The sequence below is a fragment of the Dicentrarchus labrax genome, unplaced genomic scaffold, assembly GCF_905237075.1.
Source record: "Dicentrarchus labrax unplaced genomic scaffold, dlabrax2021, whole genome shotgun sequence".
Classification (NCBI taxonomy): Eukaryota; Metazoa; Chordata; class Actinopteri; family Moronidae; genus Dicentrarchus; species Dicentrarchus labrax.
This window is the reverse complement of record NW_026136724.1, coordinates 7,059,007-7,078,181: the sequence shown is the minus strand read 5'-3', so window position 1 is coordinate 7,078,181 and position 19,175 is coordinate 7,059,007. Positions and strand designations below refer to the sequence as shown.

The window sequence follows — 19,175 nt, the reverse complement described above, 5'->3', positions numbered from 1 at the left end:
TAGTTGTTTTTAGTCATTTAAATATATTCAACAGCTTTACTTAAAAAAAAAAAAAAATACTGCAGTTTTCCTTAAAAAGTCTCCTGTAATATTTTGTATAAATGTCTGCTATGATGGCCATATGCTGAGCCCGGTTACATTGCCCGCCTGCCCAGCTCCAGTTCTGGTGCGACTCTGGCGCCACTGCCTGTCAGCACACCCTGCTGGCTCTCGCACCAAGCCTGAAAACTTCCTCCTCCAGTCGATCCAAAACTCTGATGCTAACAGTGTAAACAAAAACTCGGTTTTTAACTGAGCAAACTAGCTGACAGTTAGCAGCAGTCAGTGGTTAACTTACTTTAGCAACAAGTAAAGCTTACTGTTTATCATGAAACTGATGATCCAGTTACACCAAAATCAGTGACATAGTCGGTGGTGTTTGACTTAGGGCCTTAAACGAACTTCACCAGACTCGGATGCCAAAATTATATATTGCAAGAACAAGCGTACTGTATGTCTGGCAGAGTGGGAATGACAGAGGAATCGTTGTCAGTGCAGCATCAAAACGATTTTGAAGCTGGATCACCCCAAAAACACTTTTCACTAATATCAGCTTTTACCCTGTGTTCTCTGCCTTCTCCCTACTTTCAGCTAAAACAGGATGGAAATCCTGAGGGGAATATTTTACTGTCTTCCTTTATTGTTTGTGCACTTAAGTTTTGTTGAGTAATGTGACATGGAACAGGGAAAAGGTTGAGATCTTAAACTTGAACATCAGAACAAAATGTTGGCATGAGCCTTAGAAAGCCAGATGAAGCCGAGTTTCAGGAGTTGGATATAAAATATATAGTCCCTGTTCTCCCGTCTGGAGACTGTCACTATGTAAATGTGACATTTGATGGTCTGGCTGAAGGCATCTATATCAATCACAATGGTTATTACCTGAAACATAGACGTAGTACACCACTAAGTGCTTCTTTGGAACATCATGAACCAAGCAATGACATTTATATTGTAGTCAACCAGACATATGGACGCATTAAAAGAAAACCTAGTGGGATATATCTCAGTTTTTAATTACAAGTGCACAGCTGGTTGTTTTCATCTTATAGGTCACATACATAAGGAAAAAGACATATTACATTTCAACAATTACAGTATCTTCTACTGTAGATGCCTTTGGGTTCTGTACACACCTAAGACACAGCAGTGCTTAAGGCAATATACCATATCATACATACTGTAGTTTACAGTATTCAAATTATAGCCATGAAGAACATACCTGGAATCTGTTAACATGTTGGCATGGATTAGTTTAGAGAAAATGGCAAAAATGTTCTTTCATGGGCTTAAAAAGGTTGTGGACCTGCGCTCTGGTTCCTTGAGGAAAAGATCTTGAGTACACACGTCATGGACAAACACGGAGCCGCTGCAGAACATTTAATGTCAACAGAACGCTGTGGACAAGGTTTTTTTGAAGGACAGGCGTTGACAACTCTTAGGATTTTTCTTGGGCTGACATGGGCGAAGAACAGTGCATCTACTATTATCTAATAGTAATTCTCTGATCTTATTTTTCTTTGACCACTGCTGACGGAACAGTTACACACATGGGCCAAAGTACATCACAATATCCCCCTACAGACAAGATACAGAGAGGAAACTACGAATCTTCTCATTCAACGTCAATAAATGCTTGGATTCTTTGCATGCTAAATAGGACAGCTTGCATGCATCGTTTTCAGACTGCCATCTGGCTTATTTAAAGAGTTAAATGAGAGGATAAAAGAAAGTTGAGAACCTCACCATATCAACGATTCATCATTAAACATCTCATATCTCACCAGTATCCAGGATTATTTTGATCAAATGTTTGGACGAGAAATCATCCATTAAGGCTCCTATGTTGAAGTGACAACATCATTTACCTCTTGCAGGAAAAAGACATTGCACTTGGAACCTTTTTGATTGTAAATGATCAGAGAAAAAGTAAAGAAAACATTACACATTAAATCAGTCACATTTTGTCCATTTCAGAGCCAATAATTGCTTGAAACATTTACATGAGAAAAATTTACATTTCTTCTGTCATCAGACGGTAATGTGGCTCTTCCCTAGCTGCTGATCTTGGTCAGCATCTTGTTGATGGCCTGTTTAACATGTGTGGTGGAGCTGCGGCGTCTGGCCTTGCCCTGCACGGCCTTGCGGCGTCTCACCTCGCGGCACAGCTCGTGGAAAGCCTCGGCCACGGCGCCACCCTCGTTGGCACATGCTGAACATTCGTAGAAGGCGCACGCCATTTCAGCTGCCAGCCGTTCGCCTTCCTCTGTGCCAACCTGCCGGACGTGGTCCAGATCTGACTTGTTGCCCACAAGGACCAGAGGCACGTTTTTGGGCTTCTTGACCTCCTCTAGGAGACTTCGGAGCGGCGCCACCTCCTCGAAGCTTCCCCGGTCCGTGATGTCGTACACGATGACAAATCCGTCGCCCCAGCGCATGTGACCCTCCTTCTGCTGGATGTCCTCCTGAGATGAAGACAAAGAATTTGCTATTAAACTGAACTGTAACTCCAGTTTTGAGAAGTTTTTAAACTCATTAAAATGTATTTTCAGCGCATGTAACACATCTAGTCTGTTTATGAAGAAACATTTGTTTTTAATTCCTGTCTCTTTCTCTCTACTCCCTTCTGCTTAAGACAGAAATTTAATTCTGCAGCCATCTGAGGAACGTGAACATTCAGACATGTGCTCCTAATTTGATCATGTTGAAGCAGCAACGGCCTGCCCGGTTAATAACAGGATGTAACTGATTGTGTGGCTGACTTTAAATCGTAACCTGACTGGAGGGAGGCACACAGATCCTGATTTCATACTTATTGATAGAGTAAGCTTAAAAGTACCACATCCCTCCAGAGGACAGATGAGAAAGTTTGACGTTTGTATACCTGACCGACTTTTGAACTCAGAATTTATGAGCTACCAGCAAGACTCCACCTCCACAAATCATGATAGCAGTAGCACAATGCTTTGATAGAGTCAGAGTCAGGAGAGGCCTGACATCCAACGCAGCCATGTCTGGAAACATTCGACTTCATCCTAATGCCAGCTGAAAATAGACTACAATGTAATGAGAGAGAGATGACTTGGCTGAAGTGTCACAGGGGAAATCAGCTGTCAGCACAACACCTACGCAGCACTGCAGCATATTTATCTTCAGCCAGAGGACTTACGCAAGCTCTCCCTCATGGCCAGGACCCTGCAATGCTCCTGTCAGACTGTAGGAAATTACCACCTGAAAGTGCCATTCAGCCTCTTAACTCGTACTACAATTCTTCAAACTAGTGTCTTTCCAAAATTCATTGGAGTCAAATATCTCCAACGAAAGACAGCAAGGGCAAGATGAAACCCGAGCATTCAAGTTGATTTATATTAAAAACAAGTGGAAGCATCTTACGTTTAAAAAATGAATGTTATATGGATAGTTTTTGCTGTGTATGTCAGCTCAACCTCATGTCCATTGTGCCTGCTGAACATGTTTCATTGTCATGGCAAGATTTTATTTCTGAAGCCTAAAATTATTCATTTCATAATATTAACAATTCAATCATATAGAAAATGAGTTTAATTTTTTAGTTTGATAAGCGAGCGACTGGAGCGAGTCTGGCTGCTAAATGCAGTTCATATTACGTGCATCTCAGGCAAGTGAGGGGAGTGGGGAGTGTAACAAACTACTTTCTACGGGGAGTAATTAAGTAAAGTAATGCATTACTTTAAAAAAAGTCACTAGTGATGTGTAACACATTCTTGAGTAACAACTCAAATACAAATGTATGACACAAGGTCGGATTAAGGACATCATTTATCTCACCTGCCCTGCAGTGTCCAGAATCTCCATGGTGACAACCTCATCGTCAATGTTGGCTTGATGGCGATATGTTGATTCTGTAAGACACAACAGACCAAAAAAAAAGAGTGAATCAATTTTTGATAGTAGAGACAGCTGACTCCTAACATGGAAATAAAACTCAATGTAATGCTTTTCTTACTAAATTACATATCACTATGAAGGTAGGCAGACTTTTCATCAGCATTGAAGTGGTGAAAATGATTCCGCCTACTATTATTTTGAATGATTCAGAGGCTCACACATTAAACTGATGATTACTCCATGTAAAACTTTTGCATGCAAAACTTTTTCTTGCATTGATTAATTTGTGAAACCTACATGAATCAACTCACTCAAGCTTCTTTACTATTAAAGTGACTGGCCTAAAACACTGATTGACCTGAAAAGAAGCATCATAAATACACAGCAGACATCTATATTTGATGATCAAAACGTCTCTCTTAGCCATAGACCCTCATGTCCAGGATTTAACCCCGAGCTAGTGGCTCTGTGAGGCTTTCACCAAGGTCAGAATCATTTATGAATGTGATTAGAGGTTACTAATCAGGCGATGGCTGACCAGATGTTGCATCAACATGGCTGATCAGCTAATGCAAGCACGACTTCAGTTCTTTAGAATCACATTTATTCATATTAAATCAACAATGGATGTCAGATTGGTTACCATGCTGCAATTTCCCAGACCTTCCAGGTTACAGATTGCCTATATAAACTTTGCCCCTTGCTATCGATCAGTACTGGTGCCTACTTTGAAAAAGCCACGACAAATGCATTTGGCTTTAAAATGTCCCTGTGTGATATGGACATCTCTGTTTTTCTGCAGTCACTGGTTAAGCATTTTCATGCCCAAGGCAGAGAGCTTCTATTAGAGGTCAAAACAAGAAGACACGCTGGCTTCTGCCTGGCTCAGACAGGCTGTTTAAAAAGGACATCACGTCCACATTTTGGAGCCAAATGCTTCAGTTTTTTTTTTGCTGATTGTTGGACCAGGAAGGATCCTTCTGGATGATGGCTGACTCCTGCAATGACCTAAAATGACCTGTGCTTCACCTCTAGCTTATTTGAAAAGCCTGTTATTCCTGGCACAGGAACACAGGTGTGAACTGTGACCGTGACCTTTCTTTTCACCTTGGACAGCACAGGAGTAATCTGCCTGAATTGCCCCCTTGTAAAAATCCCATCTGTGTAAACACCTCGCAGAGAGCACTGAAGCCCCTGAAACCCTCCCTGTAAAGTGAAAGATTCTGCTGGATTTTGCCGGCATCTCAACCAGAGGGCTTAAGCCGTCGCTTTCTCAAGCTTTTTGGCTTTGTGAACCAAACCTTACAATTGCTTTCAGCTTGTGACTCATGTCCTCTCTGCTCAGCCTTTTCTTGATTCATGGTTCTTTTCTTGAAGGGAGAATATGAGAAAGCTTAGAAAGAGAAATCAATATTAAAATAAAAATCACCAGACTTTCTTCAGGAGAATAACTACATCTTGTTCCTCCTTTCATTTTGAACTTTTCCTGTGTAACATTCATTGTTCATTGGCGGGGTTGTATGTTGTTTAATGACCAACAATCAGAATAAAGAAATGACCCAGAGACAGTAAAAGTATTTTAAATAGAAATGCAAAAGACTAACTGGCAGTGAAAGTAGTCTTAATGGTTATCAGTGAGTCTCACCAAAGACTGCAGGCAGTAGGAATAATATCTACAGGCTAACAAGCACAGATGCGAGCAAGGGTTTAAAGCTGAGGATGCTTGTTCTAATCTGTCTAACGATGAACTAATTATAAAACTTTTAAATGACCCTTTTCACTAAATTGCTAGATTGGTCCTTTCCGTAGTCAAATAGCTTAGTGATAAGTTCAAAACTACAAACTACGATGCAAAATACTAAGATTCTCATTGAAAAGAGCTTGTTGTTGCTCCAGTCTCTGCACATCCACCCTGCTGTGTCCCAGGTGCGCTCACCTCTCCAGGGGATAAACTCCATCCTGTGACGTAAATGAAATGTCACAGAGAGCCAGAGGCGGAAGTAGAGTGGCGATTTATAGCTGTTTGGCTGGAGGCATGAGGAGCATCTGTGAGGAGGAGAACCAGAGTCTCACACAGTGACCCTTGGGACAGCCTATTTCAGGAGTCCTCACTCTGTCAGCTGCAAGGAGCACCAAATCTGTCCACATCCACCCCGACGTGTATTTGTTGCTAAATCCACTGACAGAGGGCAGGACTGGGATGATTTAACCAGCCACACCATCCCATGTAAAGGTCTTGGAGAGAAACAAAAGCAGTAATTTTCCTGGCAGCAAGCAATTCATCCCTCGTAATTTAAACCTCCTCACCGCCTGTAGGCTGTTTTGGCAGAAGGTCAAAAGGGAAAGTGGCACGTCAGACTCAAAGTGTCAAAACTGGAAACAGAATCCACCTTGTCGATATAGCTTGGCGATGCTCGCTGCCCTAAACTGCTCTAACACCCAGAAGTAAATCATTTTGCTCTTTACAACTGCTTTACAGTACTTTATTTCTAAAATGTTCATACCAGAAACTCCCTCTGCACTATGTGGCACAATATTAAGCACTTTCACTGTTGCCAGCAGAAGTAGGTCAGAGTTAATTTCTGTGTGCCAAAGGAAATTAGATTCTGTAACTGGATGGTGGGCAGGGACAGAAATGACTATTGCAATATTATGGCTATTATCTGCTCTCTGAACATCAACTGTTTCTCCAAGTGCTATGGGGAATGGGATCCAACTGGTCATCTGTGGAGTGTGTCTGCTAGCAGACGCCCTAAACATATGCATACACACAGTCAGCAAGTGTAATCATTACTCATCTGCACTTTCATGTCATTTTGCATCATTTATTATGAGGCAGGAACACAGAATGATGACAACCACAGTTTGATGATGTGCTTCAGTAAGGCCAGCATTTAGTGCAACAAACAAGTTGAGTCACATAGTTTATCATATTATTTTCTGTCTTTGCTGACGTGGTGGCAGTAAAGTCACCCACAAGTGTCTGAAAGAACCTATAATAGCTGGATTTGTGTTTGTATATGGGCCAGCTCCCACCTTCGCAGTCACTAGTGCCCCAAAATGTAAATTTGGTCTCTGAAACAGCATAATCAAAAATGAATATACGTTTTGAATGAAAGTATAATTTTGCATTGACGCACATTACCAGAAACGTTGCTACATTTTGTCCCTCAATTTGTATTTTCCTTTCTTTGCGGAGGGCCTTTAGTTGTGCTGGGTCAATTACACGCAGCTGATCCGGCTAGATAATAATAGAAATACACAATGTCAGATGGGTTCTACCTGTTACCTAGTTGATGTCTAACAAAATCACTAAACCTAACTAGCTTGCTTGACTTATTGTTAAATAAAAAAAATGCTTTTGAGTTTCTTTCTCATTTAAGTTAATCCTGAATTTCTCACATTAGAAACCTTATTATTTGCCCTTGCGCCCCATTTCCATTTTTTTTTTTTCAGAATTGTACATGTCATGAAAACTGTATGAGTGTTCTGGAAAGCAGCTGTGTCCATGTTGTTCATTTTTTCTGATGAGAACATCAGCAGTCCAGGAGGAACTTCACATTTACTTGAGCCAACTGATGGTGTTTTGGGTGCTTGCCTTTAGAGTTGTACAATACACCTCTGCTCAGGCAGACGCAGGACATGCTGGACCAATTGTGTGCAAAGCACTGATGGATATGTGCTAATCAGCAAAGTCTACCAATATGAAACCCTCCACAGCACATATCCCTGCATTCAGAGGACTAAATTTCACAGCAGGCCTTGGAACACTAGTTATTTCTTGTGGTAGAAAAGAACATTGAGCTTTACGACCCTGATCAAAACAAATAGGTAGATAATAAATGGAGATGTATGGTAAGCTGTACGTACTGAAAGTGCAGCCCACATTCTGGCAGTATTCCTGCGTTTCTAAGGTTGGCACTCTGCACGTACACCCCCCACCTGTGTGATGTGCCCATAATAGGGTTATAATAATGTGTCGACCACTTCATGGGTAATTTCAGCAGGGCAGTCTGATTGGTCACAGACACCCCCCAACGGTGCTGTTATTCCCATTATGCACCTCAAGCTGTGCTTTCTTGGTTGTGACGCCAACTCTTGTGGTAACCAAGGAGGCAGTTATCGCTCTTTCTGCTTCTTCTTTTGGTACACTACTTGAAGTTTATACACTTCAAATATTGTATGAAGCTGTACACACAATAACAATATACTACGTTAAAAAAATCTATCTACAGTATTAGTTTACTGCTATATTCTATGGAAAGAAAATTAATCTCTTTATTTCTAACACATGCCCTAAAATTCCATCTATGCCAAACAAAATAAAGTCATTCTGTAGCTGGAAGTGTTCTTATATTGTCGCCCTTGCAGTTAAAAGCACCTCAACAACCTGCCACCCATATGTTGTGATGTGAAAAAGAGGGGATGATGACTATGAGATTGTGATCACCATGTCGTTACATAAATAGGTGATTGACTAAAAAAAGAAAATATGCCGCCATGTGTGATCTGTATTTTGCTGGTAATTGCACTCTGCTGAGCTGCTGCACCTCATATCACGGAGAGAGAGAGAGAGAGACACTGAGACCTGCCGTGTATATAGCCAGGAAATGAAAAGCACCATACAGAGATGTGATGTCTTTGAGCCCCATAATTACAGTGTAGGGACCTGACTCAATCTGCATCAGTGTATAAAAAGGCCAATTCTATATTATGCACTGCTGAAGGCAAAAAGTGTAGAGTTGAGCTTTTGCAATGACCAACATGCGTTTAATTCACTGCATGATTAATGACTTCATTTTCCTGGTTTTAATTCATTTAACCTTTTAATGGAACAAAAACTTTTAAGAGAATAGGTACTTGTATGAAAATCCGTAAGATTTTAAGAGAATAGTTGGACATGTTGCAAGAGTTAGATGAAAAGATTGATACCACTCTCATGTCTGTACACTAAATATTTAGCTACAGCTAACAGGTGTTTTGCTTAACTTAGCATAAAAGCTAGAAGCAAGGGCTTACCTGGCTCTATTCAATGGTTAAAAAAATATCACCAGTACCTCTAAAGCTCACACAACATTTACATGTTATATAAGTGTAAAACCATGAATTTGAACCATAAATAAGACAAATTATGTCCTGAAAATCTTTCTTCCGGGCCAGCAGAGACTATAAAGTGGCCCTACGCGGCCAGAAGTAATAAGCTTTGGAGGCGATGGCACAAGGATAGCCAAACTAGCCATTTTCCCCATCATTGCATAGAAAAATGGACAGCAGCAGTAGTAATGGTTGTACCAGTGGTCGTAGTAATAGAAACAGATATCTGGTTGCCTTACCGAGTGTTGGGTCGTACTCCCAGATGAACCGTCTGGTCAGAAATCTCACCACCAGAGCTGAAAAGAACAGATAAAATGTTGAGAATATAAAAAGACCACAGGCAAAAGTTAATCTGTTTTCATGAACATATTTAGTAAAATTTAGGTAGAATAATATGATTATGTTATATTGAATATTGTTTGTGCCTTGAGTGTGGATTTCACCTCCATGAAAAGTAAACTTGAAGTGTATGACCATCAGTTTATAATGACTCTGATTATATCAGCCTGCTGTCCTAATGTGCACATCCACTGACAACATGTCTACTTCAATAGCTAATCAGCTGTGGACAACCATCAAGAGGCCACAAGATCCAAGCCACTTCTCATCTAAATGCTAATAAAAGAAGAGTTCAACCAGCCTTCAGGATGAAACATCAGCTCTCAAAGTTCATCATTAGCTGCTTCTCTCATATGGGTTGGTTAGCCTGCTCTTTACACCATCAGCCTTTATCACAAATAAAAAAAAAAACATCCCCAGCAGGCCTGTGACTCACTCTCTTAATGGTTTACCATCAACAAGTAATCAGCCAAATGGAAATGTTGATCTCCTTCATTCAGACAGAATTAGGAGGCCATTACCTGTCTATCACACAGAGCTACAAACCAGACAGACCGTGTGTTGTTGGCCAGAGTAAAAGTGCCTGTAAACACCAGTTTGAATTGTGGACTATGAAATGTAATGCAAGAGGTTTAGAGGGAGGTCTGGAAACTGAAACAAATATTTGCCAGTCAAAATGTGACCAAATCTCTACAGCTTCTACTTGTCTTTCCCAGCAGCAGTCTGCCAGTTTCATCCAGAAGCCAAGATCCCATCGTCTTTTCGGTTCGTCTCAACAACAAGGCCACGCAAACCCTTCTCCGCTGCTTATTATATATAATATTATCATCCCCTGGTGCGTCACAACTGAGCACTACAGCGATATCCAATTAAGACACCAAGCATCATGCTCCCCTTCACCCCCCCCAGGAAGTCACTGCAGGAGTTACGTGCCTCAGCTCTGCAGTCGTTTATCTGAACACTGCAGCGTTTCTCCCTTTAGTTGGCTTAATGGGTAGACATGATGCTACTGAGACTCTTAATCCTCTAGGAGAGCGCAAATGTACTCCCAACAGGATCAGGAAACAACCTACTATAAAAATCTACCTTCAGGTAAATTATGTTATCAATGAGAAGGAATAGGTAGATATTTTTGGAAATACATATATTCGCTTCATTGCAAGAGTGAGATAAAAAGACTGACACTAGTTTCAAGTTTCTGACTGTATCAAGTTGGGCAAGGGTATGTTTAATTTCTCATAAATTCAACTTTCAATTTGTGAGAAGAAGAATGAGCAATTATGTCATTCAGAAGTTACGTAGTGTCCCTTCCCAAAAGGCAAATGGGACATTGTGCCATCTGTAGACCCAACAACCATTTCAAACCTCAAGTGAATAAACACACCTTCCAGACATTTGCAGACCCATAGAAATTCCCTTTTTTTTTTTGCTTTTTGTTAATTGTTTGATAGAACACACCATCAAGCAAGTGTTCACTTTCAATCCGTCAATCTCTGCAGGAGCTGTCATGTGCCTGACTGACTCCCAATGGGCCTGAGTGGTCCACTTGAGTCCAGGCGTGTATCTGTGCTCTCGTGTCAACTTACTGAGCTGCTGCTTGAGGCAAAGAGACTATGGGGAAACAGCTTTGCCTTTAAACTGAGAAAAAAATACATCCATCTTAGCCAGGCCTGTTTTCCACTCGTAATTAGCCACGACAAGGAAGGGGAAGAAAACCTATTATGTCGGCCAGAGTGTCACTGCTACGTTTCATTACGCTTCTAAAGAAGTGGAGTCCAGCCTTTGGGCTCAGGGCAGTGTCTGATGTTGACTGAGAGTCTGGTGGTACAGAGTAGCTGTGAGAAGATTCACCCTAATCTCCTTTTATTAGCCAAAACATTTCTTGTACTGCACATTACATCAGTTTCTCTGTTCATTAGCATGGGCCTGGTGAATAGACTCAATACAACATGTACAGAGAGAGACGGGCAGGTCTTTTCATGTAGCACATACAGGTCCATAGCTTTTGTTCCTCTTTGAAATGGCCTGTGGTAACCCTGTTTTGTAGATTTTTTTTCCCCTCAGTAAACCACATATCCCTTTCTTTCCTAACACACTTAATGTGTTTTCAGGCGAAGGAAGAGTGTGTCATGCAACTTTCAATTACTCCCTGAAAGCACTGAAAGCAGAACAGCAGCAGATAATTTGTCATGCTGCTGCGAATGGAGACTGATGCGCATGTTTCTTCTACAGGCACATTTACTTCTCTTGTACTGCATGAATTTCCCACTGAGGTTATTTCGTGGTGTTTCTGCTATAGTGTCCTGGATTCCAGGTAGACAGAACAACCAATGGGGTGTGAAGTCAGTTCCTCATTAGAGGTAACTGTATCTCCTGCTTTTCACTGCCACTAGAAGAAATGTACACATGGAAGAGAGGAGCCTTTGTTAACGTGCGTCAATATGGACATTGTGGCCCAGATTCACTAAAGGTTTGAGAGGGAATAATGTGCACTGTATCACCAAGCTGACCAGATCACAAAGGCAGGCGATTCACTGACTGTGTGCAGTGAGAGGAAAGCTGATAACCGCTGGTTTAAAAAAAAAAAAAAAAGAAGCCTTCATGCATGTGTCACATTCATACATATGGCTGTTGTGGAAACCTACCAGAACCAGTTTTGTTGTTCTTTTTTTCAATTTAATGGAAAGATTAAGGCCTTTACACACTAGTTTTATTGGGGGCAATTCATTCGCATTTCAGTATAACTTTGGCTTTAAAGCTGCAGGGTTGGGAATTCCTGGGGAATTATTATAAATTCAACTTTTCATTTGTAAAAGGCAGAAAAAAAAGCTTGCCATCAAGATTCAAAATGCTCGATAACATCTTGAATAATCATTGCGTCTTGACATTCCTGCATGTTTGCTAATAGAGTTGACTGTTTAGATAGCATGTGTCAATACAGTATCGGCAAGGGAGCTAAGGAGAGACTCCGGTGGCACTGACGCCAGGCACCAAGAAAAGATTTCATCACCTGACAAATGAGAGAAAAAATATTTTCAAATGAAATAACCCCTACTTTCACCTTTTCATTATAAATAGTGGCTGCACAGACATGGCACAGAGCTGAGTCTGTGATGACATGGCATCTATCGCAAAAACTAAATGTTTGTACAGTGTTCGGGTAAAGTTCGGGGTGGAGGAGGAGCCGCTGTTTGTTCCCTGATAATATTCCTCTAACATGACAGTGTGCCTCTTATGGCTATTTGAAAAATCCCCTGCCATGTTAACTGAAGCTGTTGCCATATAATATCTTGTATCTGGCGTGCTCACAATATCAATACCCCGTCTCCTTCTGGAGATGGGCTACTGTGTTTCTCACATTCTCAGGCTGCAAGCTGGTTTTCCACAACTTGATATTTCCCAACAAATACTGCAGCTGAGCTGAAACACTGATATGATTTGATCCAATTCTCCAGCCCAGACTTCACAGGCCCGCTCTGAGTGGACGGATGGAGTAGTGCCGAGTTTTCACATTTACGTCAAACACATCCTCCTCTGGAGGTGTTTGCCAAAAGCCGCTCTTGTCCAAAGTGACCTAATCACATTAGCAGCAGAATGTTGGACTAATTGCAAACAAAGCAAGAGCAATTAGCGGCGCCCATGGCCCTGTTCTGAGCCGGCACTGTGTTACTCATTGAACAGTCTCTATTGATTCCCCACAGCCATCAGACGGACACCCACGGCTCTTTGGTTCCCTCCGGCCACAAAAACACCTCTTTCCTGGCTGGCGAGTAGAGCTCTCCCAGTGCTGTGCAGCTGCAGTCAAGTTTTGTATCTATTGTGTTCATGTCATGTCAGTTCATGTCATACAGGCCAGCTGTGCAGATGAGACTGGAAGCGGAATGGTTAGATTGGGTCTGACGGTAGTAGCCAAGCAAAATAGGACCAGCATTTAACTGAAAAGAAAATCACAAAACTACACTATCCTATAAAGGGAGAGAACACAGGGACTAAATATTTGGTCCAAATTCAGTTAAAGGTCCATTATGTGACATTTAGTAGGATCTATTGGCAGACATGGGAATATAATTCATTACTGAATCAATTTAAATATGTTAAATTGAAGATTCATGTTTTATATTTATTTCAATATAAAGATTATTAGTAAACAAACAGATACACAAGAACAGGTTTTGTTTGTAGGTATACTGCATTCCTCACATTCCTTGAAGATCATCCAAAGGCAGAGTGCACTATTTTTAAGTGCTGACTGAAAGAAGCTTGTTTATTTCAACATGCATACATTTGATGCTTGATGCCTTGATGCATATTTATTATAAGCCTATCTACATTATTTATATATTACTGAATGTTCAGTAACTTCACGAATAACTTCATCTCTGTTAAGCCCATGAGAGCACAGACATATTAAGAATGCAAGAAATGCAAATAATTCATGAGTGATATAAGAGCTGCTGTAAAACCTCATAAAAGGAATCAAGAAAAATCACTTGTTTTATTTATTTAGACTGATATAGTGTTTTGTTGTGCTGATTAGTGTTGTCAGACTTGTAAAATTTACTCTTGTGCTGGCAGGAAACTGTTTTTTTCTCATGTTTTATGTGAATAGAAGAGAGGTGAATCATTAACCAGACTAGCTGTTTCTGGGTTTTATTGTATTCTGTCAAAATAAATTCTCTGCTGCTGTGCTGGCAGACAAGAAGCTACAATTTACACGCGATATGGCCCCAAATGCTTGTTAAGGAGTAAGACATTAAAATATGATGCTAGATAACAGGAATAGTTCACCATTAAATCCACCATGCAATCTAACCTTCACACTGCAAAACACAGTTGACATTTTTGTTCCATTTATGTTAAGTAGTTGGCTCATTAGCTTAAATAACTACGAAATTACTATTTTTGTAGCAGGCCCTCATTCCCAATCAATATCCTCGCCACTTATTATCAGAGATGTTGAGAACATGCTTATAGATTGCTGGGCTTTGTGCAGTGATTATTGATTTGAGATTTTCTGCAAATCCACTCAGTTGTTAAATGGAAACTGAGAAAATTAGGGCAACATTTTAGTCCTGCTGCTTTGCACAGCCAGTTTGAAGCATTAATCTTGAACGTCTATAGACCTTCAGCATTTTTACAAGGTGCTATTGGACTAAATCACTTCCACTGAGGGATAATTAGAGAATCAATGTGTAGTGAACCAAAGGATAGACATAGGAGAAAGTTGTCAGCAGGAGTGCAGCAGGAAGGATGAAATATTTCAGTTTGTTGGTTCCAGAGTTCACACAGATTTATTCAACTTTATTATTAATGTGAAAGGTACAAAGTCACTTTAAAGTACTATGATAGATGTAATGCTGGCAGCAGCACATTCTCCATTTTTGCTATTTCTTGCAAGATAAAGCAAATGGAAACAGGTTTTTTACATGTTTGTCTGTCTGAATGATAGTGAAGCTCAACCAGCATGTTTCTCGTATGTAAATACACATGCATTGCAGCGTGGGAGTGTTTTTTTCACAGGCACAGAGAAGTGACAGCCCTGATGTTAGAAACAGGCAAACACATTAGCTACAAAAGCACCCAAACCACTTCCTGAACAGGAGGTCAGGCCACTGTTCCCAGTTTCAGGGCTTTCCCATAGTTCCTTTCACCACCAGTCTCTCTCTGGGGCACGTCTGCATCCCAAACCACCAACACCAAGCCTCTCTGGAACTGCTGGATAGAAATACAGTGTTTCTCAGTATAAAGGAAATGTATGTACAGCATGTTGGTGGAAAGGGGACTTCTGGGAGTCCCCATGGTGCCAGGGGAAATATTCAATCTGTCTGCTGCCAAATATAAATGAGATCAAGTCAGACATCTTATCATCTCAGCCCCTTTCCAGATCAGATTACAGCTCACAAATCAGGCTCCACTCATATTTATTCTAGCATTTAACCAACTCTATAAGAAGGGATGTGGGAAGACTAAAGTGACCGGAGTAACAATAACACGAAAAACCAACAGTAAACATCTCATCTCCCATGAGTGATGGCGTCACTGTCTGGGCCAATTGGGAACAAATATTTCACTTTGTGTGAGCTCGGGGTCAGAGGAATTCTTTCAGTGGTTTTGAATGGTAAGATGTGGCAGACACAGTATTCATTTCGTTGACGAAGACTATGACGAAAAATATTCGTCAACAAACCTTTTTCACGGACGAAAACTAAATAAAAACTAAATAGAAAGTCAGATATGATGACGAAGACTGTGACGAAATATAACTGACACTTAAGTCAACGAATAAAAATGAGACGAAAATGTTAGGGAGGGACGAATGGAGAAGCGATCCAATCAGAACGACTCTTCTTGTGGGACAAGTTGGGAAGAAATCCAATCAGAGCGAATCTTTGAGGGTAGGTTGCTCTATGCAGAAGCAGCAGAGGCATTTTAAAAAGCCGCGGCAAATGCAGGCGCAACAGCTAAACGAGTTTGCAGAACTTTGCACAGTTTCGAGGACGTTTTCACAACAGTTAGGTTGTTTACATTATATTTAGTTGTGTTTAGTTGCACAGTCTTAGTTACACAACAACAGAAATGTCAGAGCTAGGTCTAGGACGAAAACGAAGAATTGACATCTGGTCACACTTCACATATGACAACAAGACCGTCTGTAAACCGGGTGGAGCAAAAATCGCTGGGAAAAACACTTGAAGTGACATTTACAGACGACTCATCCAGAAATACATGCGAAGGTTAGCATACACACTAAGGTTATTTTATCAGATAAACCACCGTGATTTAGTTAACTAAAATCTGCTAATATTTGGTCTACTAAAACTAGACTAAGACTAAAAGACTTAAGACTAGACTAAGACTAAAACTCTTATGATATTTAGTCGACTAAGACTAAAAGATTTCAGATGACTAAAATATGACTAAAACTAAATGGTGTGTTATTCAAAAGACTAAGACTACATCAGAATTTGCTGTCAAAATTAACACTGGGCAGACAGCATCAAGTTCTGACGAAAAAAATACATTTAACAAACCTTTAAGTACCCTTTTTAGGCTAATCAAGAACACTGTAACTGAGCGCTGAGAGAACATTTTGGTAGCAGCATGTCCTTGTGGATTTTGACCGTGGTTGTCCAATCATAGCTTAACAGTAATTCTAGAAAAGTTTTCTTCAGCCCTCCAAAGCCAAGACTCAAGAGCAAAAGTGTAAGGAATGGCTTGAACACTGTTTCTTTCTGCTCTAACATATGCTACAGTTGAAGCAGCAACTGAGAGTTACATAAAGCCAAGGAGCATATCCCGAACTTACTTGGTTACATTAGCAGTTAATGTGAGGGTTACATTAAAAGCACTGTTCATGACTAGTACATGTAGTATTTCCCTACTTTGTACAAGTTGGGATGCTATCCAAGTTGAGGGTACCATTAGGGGTTCTGATGTGCTGCATGCCAGCGACCCCAGCCAATGTTATTTGTGATTCTAGGACTACTTAGCTGTACACTGCAATACCAGAACAATGCTGTTTATTTCTATGCCTTCTATATGAATTATGAGGATGCTGCCTGTTTGTCTTGGACATGCAGATTCAACATCGGTCTTCTAGCACTATAATGTATGTAGCCACGAAGTGCATATTTAAGACCCTTTTACATGATTATCCTTTTAAGACAAGTCAGCTGGAATCATTAAAGAGTCAGCCAAGGACAGCGTTTTCAATCAACTCATGGAGCTTACATAATTAGCTAGCAAGCTACAGCTGATAAAATCAGTCAGCAACAGTTGGCATCTCAGTTGTGTATGTCTGATGTCAAGGACCTGTAGTTTCATAAATTACTAACTACAGTGAGCGGTAAACCTGCCACATTATCATCAACTGCATATGAGCCATGTGAGCTTGACAGCCATAGCAACTGTAACTAATGGGGAAGGGGCTCAGCAAATGCTCAATTGAGCAATTGACCCATCAGCTATCTGCTCTGCACTCCTTTGTTGAGTCATTTTTATCATTCTGTTTAGCTTCACACTGATCAGAAAATAGAAGTTGCCTGTAACAGTCAGCCTTGAGGAACAATTTCATTCCCCAAAATAAGAAACCAGTAATACTTCAAGAAATCTCATCATCTGTCTTGTTCTTCAAATCAGCTAACAGCAGGCCAATTATCACCACATGCCTCATCCCTTTCCTTCTCCATGAACCTAAACTCATTAGTCACTGAGGTTTGCAGATTCCTGGTTATCGCATACCATTTAAATTAATGAGAAGTGGGGTGTAATCAGCGCAACTGCTCTTCTGAGAATAATAGACCAGCTTCAATTTTCAGCTATGCTTAATTAGTCATTAGCTATGAGATAGTTAATAATTAGGCCTATTTTTGTAAATTACATGCTTTAAATGAACAACTTTGAGCACTGAGGGTTTTTTATGAACCCCTTTTAATCTCCCTATTCCCACCTTCCACCTGATGTTCCAACCTGTCCAGAATGGATCAAATGAGTTACCACTTGAGCTGTAGTATGAAGTCCACATATTAAATAAGAAAATTCCTTTCTAAAACATCAAGTAATCACACATCACCCAGTGCTGCCCATGAGAACACCAGCAGTGTAAATGAATACATCTCTGTTAACATCAGCAGCTTCTAGTCTGTGGCTGGCAGACAGCCTACCATTTAAAGTTGTTGTTCAGTGAACACATTCCCTACATCACAAGATGGCATTTTGGCAGCTTGATTGGTTTTGCCGCTTCAAGCCAAGTTCTCATAATAAATCAAATCGCAATTAAACCATCAGGCGTGGTGTTTTACTCTCCTGAGCCATTAAATCGTTTCCTCTATAAATCTCTAATGCAGAGGGATTTGCAGCAATCATGAGCGGTGTAATTACGCCGGTAATATTAGTAAGGCAGAGAAAATATAATCTTTGTCTTTTGTTGACAGATTGGTAGACAAATTCAGATTGCCTTCTGCATAAATACATGTATGGTTAAAGACATAAATGATACTAATAAAGTTGCACTTATCTATATTTTTGATTTACTATGATAAAAATGACTTTGTGTAATGTGATAGATGTCACTCATAGTAGTGAACCCACAGACAGTGATCACCTGAGTGTAGTTCCTCTCCTTAGCACCTTTCAGCTCATTGTTTTGGTTTAATAACCCACATATTTATTGTTCTGGTTCACTTTCACTGTTCTGATTGACGTTTATTCCACCCTGAGCAGAAAATAGCTCTAACAAACATGCTGTACATTATACCATCTCAGCACCAAGTGACAGACAGTCAAAGTTAACAACTACCTGGTGAAGTGGGGCATTCAGCTGCTAAAGACTCAAATATTTCTAAGAGGTTGGTGGAGAGTAGAGCTAAAAACAGAGAGAATATTGAGTCCTTGCTGCAGCGGCCCAGGGTTCGAATCCGACCTGCGGCCCTTTGCTGCGTGTCATCCCCTCTCTCTCTGCCCCCCTTTCCTGTCTATCTTCAGCTATCACTATAATAAAGGCAATAAAAGCCCCAAAAATATACTTATCAGACCTGCTTGAGGCTACATTAGCTGCTACTAACAAAACACACCTGAATCTCAATGTGGGCAATGTAAGTGCCAGAAGAACGCGAGGAATATAAAAGGTTCTGATGCTTCGATTTTGCTTCTTTTTTTGAACGTCCATAATCCGTCCATGGAAGTACATCACATCTGTACTTGTTGATGCGTAGCCCTATCGCAAAAGAACTTTTAAAATTAGAAATATCACTTTTTCCAAATGAATAAATAGTTTGTTGAGAGCAACTGTGACAGGCAGATTGTATTGGAGCTTGACAAATACTGATAATTGTCGT

At 40.5% G+C, this 19,175-nt stretch overlaps 1 protein-coding gene across 2 annotated transcripts in view; it reads right to left on the bottom strand.

Annotated features, from left to right (window-relative positions):
• Positions 1-1,034: 1,034 nt before the first annotated feature.
• Positions 1,035-19,175, bottom strand: part of rerg (RAS-like, estrogen-regulated, growth inhibitor) — a 39,930-nt gene continuing 21,789 nt past the window's right edge. For both annotated transcript variants that reach the window (XM_051393108.1, XM_051393109.1), the window contains exons 3-5: positions 9,240-9,296; positions 3,847-3,920; positions 1,035-2,504 (exon numbers count right to left, since the gene is read on the bottom strand). In XM_051393108.1, the coding sequence (XP_051249068.1) occupies positions 2,094-2,504; positions 3,847-3,920; positions 9,240-9,296 (542 nt within the window). In that variant the 3' untranslated portion in view covers positions 1,035-2,093. The remainder of the gene's footprint in view (positions 2,505-3,846; positions 3,921-9,239; positions 9,297-19,175) is intronic.